Source organism: Zootoca vivipara, chromosome 9, assembly GCF_965207765.1.
Source record: "Zootoca vivipara chromosome 9, rZooViv2.hap1.1, whole genome shotgun sequence".
Classification (NCBI taxonomy): domain Eukaryota; kingdom Metazoa; phylum Chordata; class Lepidosauria; order Squamata; family Lacertidae; genus Zootoca; species Zootoca vivipara.
In genome coordinates this window covers 14,767,336-14,773,335 of record NC_142592.1, presented here as the reverse complement: position 1 = coordinate 14,773,335, position 6,000 = coordinate 14,767,336, and the positions used below count along the sequence as shown (strand labels likewise).

Genomic DNA, 6,000 nt, shown 5'->3' with positions numbered 1-6,000 from the left:
ATCCATCTCCAGCCATCAGCTTCTAGGGACACTGGGGCAATTCACCAGTGAACTTATTGCACCCATTGTCCCATGCCTGTATAAACACTTAGATACCAAGCATGTTTGTGCATACCATCCCAAGTATACTAGCACCTGATTCTGCAGTCTCCCACATTACAGCTGCAATTCTATCATTACAGCTCACAATATCTATCCCCTTCACTGCAGGGGGGGATTCACACCAGGCATTTGAACGCAGCCCTCAAAATGGCAACGAAACAAGTCTCAACATTTGCAAAACATTCCTTTATTAATAGAAATAAATTATTTTGTATAAAAATTTGCATGCGTCAACCATTGCATTTATCATTAGCACAACGCAGGGCTTCAATTCAGTCAGCCATCTTCACAAGGAACAAACTTCATCTTCTTATACAAGTTGAACAAGTGTGGAACGGGAATGGAAATTCTCACAATCACAAAAAAGTACTTACAAGTAGAACATCAGACATGGTTTTTTTAAATTTCAACAGCATTTTTTTTCACAAGCTAACATTTTTGTTTTCCTTTTGTGATTCACCTTCTTTCATGAGTAAACAGTTTGGACATTTGACACACAGTCATATAATATATTTCTGGGCGATTTCTCTCCCAACCCACCCGCCCCTTCTGCTTTGGGCTCAAGGTTAGTCTTTGTCCTTTTACGGTTTAGACTATGGTCTAGAGACATCTCAGAGGCCGAGTTCTCATGATGCTATAGTCAACGTTGTTCTTAAGTTTGCATCCTGCAAGTCTTCAGGTATGTTTGGTTTCCTCGCTCAGTTTCCATGATTGCTGTAGCTGACATAAGTCGTCTTGCTGGAGGAAGCTGCAGGCAAAAACAAATGAAGATCAGCCAAACAGAGAAGAGCCCTTCTTATGGCTACGGAAAGAAGCTTAACCACCCCGTGAAATGTTCCGTGCTGGTGATGTGCCATGTCTTCAAAGAAATGGAACAGAATTATACATGGGCATTAACCAGGGCTGCTGACAGACACAGTAGACAGGTTGTTCTTTGGGGAGCTTTGCTCAAGCTCAGGGATCACAAGGAGATTCTGGTCTCAGAAAAGGGTATCACGCAAACCCATTTCAACACAGTACAGTGGTACTTCGGGTTACAGAAGCTTCCGGTTACAGACTCTGCTAACCAGCGGTGGAGCTTCATGCTCCACCACCGGGGGTGGAGAGCAGGCCACTGCCCCCAGGAATGTGGTGTGTGTTCTGGGGGTGGGACGTGCATTTTGGGGGTGGGACACGCCATGTGCAGGAGCAGAATGCATGTTTTGGGGGCGGGGCATGCTGTGCGCAGGGGCAGGGCATGCATTTTGGGGTGGGGCGCACCGCATGCAGGGGTGGGGTGTGTGTTTGGGGGGCGGGGCGGGCAGCCGCAATGCCACCCCTGGGATCACACCGCCCGGGGCGCCCTGCCCCCCCGCCCCAATCTTCCTATGCCCCTGCCGCTAACCCAGAACTTTGCTTCAAGATGAGAACAGAAATCACATGGCAGCAGCATGGTGGCAGGGGGAGGCCCCATTAGCTAAAGTGGTGCTCCAGGTTAAGAACAGTTTCAGGTTAAGAACGGGCCTCCAGAACGAATTAAGTTCTTAACCCGAGGTACCACTGCACTTGAACCAAATATACCTAGCAATGTGGGGCAATCCCAACAGTGGTGTCAGGGCTGCTTACTGGGGTGGTGGAGTGGTGGGGCAGGGCAGTGGTGAAGTCAAGGATGCAGCAATGCATGGGGGCTGCATGGGTGGCGCCAAACCAGCACTCCTGCTAGTATCCTGACCACACTGCCTCGGTGAGTGGCAGTATCACCCCACCAGGAAGGTGGCAACACAGCACCTCCCCACCCTGCTGACCACTTCCACCTGAGCAGATCTTCCAGAAGTGACCTGGTTCATCTCAGGAAGTTCCGCCAATAGGGAATCTATGGAGAGAGAACCTCATTCTGCTTCCCTCCAGCCATACTCCCTGGAATGGCTTGAGAGCTGTGGGATGTGACATTGCTCCCAGATAGGGATGGAGGAGAAATTCGATTCAGTTGCCATTTAAATGCAAATCTATCAAATTCACACTGTCCAAATGTAAGAACTGAAAAACAGCCATCTTTTAAAATTTGTACTTATCTGAGTTTTGTGCTGCAATTCTCCAACCAAGGCTCACAAATATTTTATTATTTATTTCATAAAGTTTATATACTGGGGGGGGGAGCAAACCTCAAAGTGGTTTACAAAAAAAATGCAATAGGGGAAGGTGTACCCCAAAATGAATATGGTATACAAAAATGCATTATATTAGGGGAAATTGCTTGCAAAATTGTATAGTCAAAACAGCATAGGAGAAATTTGCACAAAAATGATGATTAATTTTGTTGAGGATGAAATAGAGAAAAGCACACCACTGCAGAAATTTGGAGAATTGAAATTAAGATTGGAAATATGAGAAACTGAGAGAACCAGGATGAATATCTCAGGGCACTCCCAGAAGCAGTCAGCAGGGAGCTTTGCAGAAAGTGCTGCACCGCTGCAACCAGTGCAGAACATCTCTAAATAGTTAAAAAGCAAGAAAAATTGGAAAGTGCTTGGCCACATTGTAAAGTATAAGTGAGGTAAGCAGCAACCACCTCCTGAAAATTATAAAGAAATTTCTCCATCTTGGGATTTTTCAGAAAACTTTGTTTAATTCCACTTACCCAATGAAGGACATTTTCTGCACTGCTTGTGTTCAGTCTTTCCATTTAAAATGTTATTAAAAGAAGAAGTAACAAGTCCTCCTGAGCCTATGGCTTCTTAGGGTAGTAATGAACCTAAATTAACAGTACTCCTAAGAATTTGTGTGTGGTATCTGAAAAGTATGTCTTGCTACTTTCATTTTGTGGTTTAAAAAGGGAGGGGAAGAAAACACTGACAGTGTACCCAACTTTCCTCTTCCTCTCTCTTTATTTCATGAACATCTTCTCAAGCATCATCCACAATTTACTATAATGAGCTTACTGCTTCTGTTTGGGGATTTGAAAGCCTCAGCAGCTGGTATCTTGGTTTTAAAGACTGTGGGCAATTCACAGTTGAAATACGAATCACACTTGGCAAGCATAGGTGACCAGAGATGACTGTATATTTGGCACAATAAACTCAAGGAACTAACAGACTTTTAAAAGATCAGTTTAGTCCTTTGGAATAATATAAAGACAAATCAAAATGACATGCAGCTCTCTTGAATTGAAAGCAAGCCTTTCAATAATCAGGCTGTCTCCCAAGCAAGAGGGTAATGGGGGTGGTAACCAAGTTTTACTCAAGAATAGACCCATGGAGTTAATTGTAATGTTCCTTAATTTAAGTGATTCTGCTTTGAGTGAAGCTTAGTTGAATACCACCCGACGATTGCAGCCAGTGAATTGAGAAGTATATATATTGTACAGGAGTGACTAACTCGTAGCCCACCAGATTTCACTATACTACATCAGCCCTAGCTGATATGACCACAGATTCGGCATTCATGGTATAATATAGCTCATCTACACTTAAAATACTCAGGGTGTCTGTTAAAGATATATGTTTAATATGCATAAAATGTGATGCTTGTATGCATTGGCATTAGGACAATTCATGTAAAGCTTTACATTTGCAAAGAGAAGTTTGCATTAAGGAGGAGGTTTCACTCTGGCAAATGCGGCAGAAAAGGGGGAATATTTCCATTTCAGGTTAATTGATGACTTATCCTAGAAAACTGCTGTAAATAAGAGTGTATGAATGGAGTCCCCTGCTTGAGCAGTCAGACACCAGAGCAGGTCAGGCCAGATTTCTAACAGAATAAGACTACTACTAGAACACCCTAAACATGTTAGCCATTTTATACGCAAGATATACGCGTATTTTGCTCTATGGCGTTGCTAAGCAACACATGCACACAAGCCCAGTTTTAAGCCAGGGCTCTTTGGATGCAACCATAACTGTTAATTAGTTCTGCACCCTGAACGACCCTTGTTACTTCACCTACTAACTGCTTGAAAATTCTAAGGAAAAAACAAAACCTTAGCCTACACTTTTTGGAGCGTTTACCTGTTGTCACTGTTCCAACAATGATAACAATACTATTAAGAAAGCAAGGATCCTCATGAGTTTGGGTAGCCTTTTCTTTTCTTCAGTAATCTACCAGTACTTTCATTCCACCTGCATGGTAGTGTCATCATTATAAGGAAAAATAGGATCCCGAATGTAACGCTATTCAAAATATTGTTAATGGAAAATAGCAGTGTGGCTAATTTGAGACTACACTAACATTTTCCCCTGCGCATTTTAGGCACAGGGCTACACTTTCCAGCTCTGAGTACAATAACTCTTTTCTTCCCCCAGGAAAACTGGCTCTCTAACACTGAATCGGAACCAATGGAAACTTGGGTTTTCCATGGATTGCCATTTGGTCTGATTCAGTGGTAAAGAACAGGGTTTTGCAAGGAAACCACAAGGGCAAAAGAAAGTGCTCAGACAGGAAGCTTTAAAGCACAGACCTGAGCCTAGAAATGCAGCAAAGTAGGAAGTCTGGGTGAGTCCCTAGTGTTATAAAAGCAGGATTGGAAACTATCATTTATTTTCCTCTTACTACTGTGCTACTGAAGCAGGCACTGGGAAGCTGCCTTATACCAGATCAGATTTACTTTAAGATCAATTTTAAGGAAGTGCCACAGGCGCCAGTCACAAAATGACAGCTCTCTCTCTCTCTCTCTCTCTCTCTCTCTCTCTCTCTCTCTCTCTCTCTCTCTGTGTGTGTGTGTGTGTGTGTGTGTGGAATAACATAAACTGGGTGCCACATCTAAAAAAAATCTAGAAAAAGAGATAGGACCATAAAAGGGTGTACTAAGCCCCACCCTGATTACCCTCCACCCAATCAATGGAAGAAATGAACTTCCGTCAACCATTGTTCAACTTGCTCATAGAAAGATGCTATTTGCACCTCTCCTCTGTCAGATGGCCTTTTTCATTGGTTACCTCTGATCATTTTTCTTTAAAAAGAATGTAGCTCCCAGGAGCTGAACTGGATAACCTCTGCATGCAAAGAATTTGCTTTAACAGAGACCCATGGTCCCTCCTCTAAGGGGAAATGGTCTATTGGTGGCATAAAAGCATCTCTTCGAGGGTACACTATGAATGTCTGTGTGCTTCACCCTCCACAGTTCATAGCAGCTCTAAAGGAATGGAAGCCACAGACTCTTTTGATTATTTAAATCGGTCACAATGGGCTGGGTCAGCCTGAGCTGGAAGCTTATGAATGGCAGAATGCTAAAGATATTGAGGCATCAGAGTGGTGAAGGGAGGCTTAACCTAACAAAACTTACAGTGATAGATGGCTTCAGAGAAACTGGGGCAGTGGCACTGGAGGAGCATGTTTCCGTGGTGCCCGAGGCATGCGTGTCCACCGGGAGGGTGGGGTGCGGGGTGCAGAGGGCGAACACAGTCACTTTACGAGGCTGGAATGATCCCAGCCTCACAAAGCAGTTTGGGGAGGGCGGCGTGAGACCCTTTGATTCTAGCCTTGTCCTCAAGGAGCTGGGATCAAAGGGCACATGGGGTCCGCCCTCCACAGGCCACTTTGCGAGGCTGGGATCTGATCAGATTCCAGCCTTGCAAAACATCATAGGGTTGGTTCAGGGAGGGCTGTGTGAGCAGTATCCCCCCTCTTGAGAAAAATGTGCCCGGGGCAACATCACCCTGGCAGCTCCCCCCCCCCCCAATGCTACAACCACATGCAGTGGAGCAACTGTTGGGCCCGAATGGACTTGTGGGCCCCAATGCTAACTGCTTCAGGGCTGATGAAAATTAAGACGATAAGGAGTTCGGATGGGTCAGACCCATCTAGTCCAGAACCCTGCTTCCTGCAGCCAGTAATTGAATACCGCCTCAAGCAAGACATGAAGGGAACAGTTCTCTCATAGTGTTGCTCCCTGATGGAACTTAAAAGGCCTCTTTAGCAAATAGC

General features: G+C 44.6%; 1 protein-coding gene across 1 annotated transcript in view; it reads right to left on the bottom strand.

Moving 5' to 3' along the window:
- Window positions 1–268: 268 nt before the first annotated feature.
- LOC118091430 (metabotropic glutamate receptor 8) overlaps window positions 269–6,000 on the bottom strand; it is a 94,328-nt gene continuing 88,596 nt past the window's right edge. Inside the window, exon 4 of the mRNA XM_035128427.3 lies at window positions 269–850. Coding sequence (XP_034984318.3) covers window positions 801–850 — 50 coding nt within the window. The 3' untranslated portion in view covers window positions 269–800. The remainder of the gene's footprint in view (window positions 851–6,000) is intronic.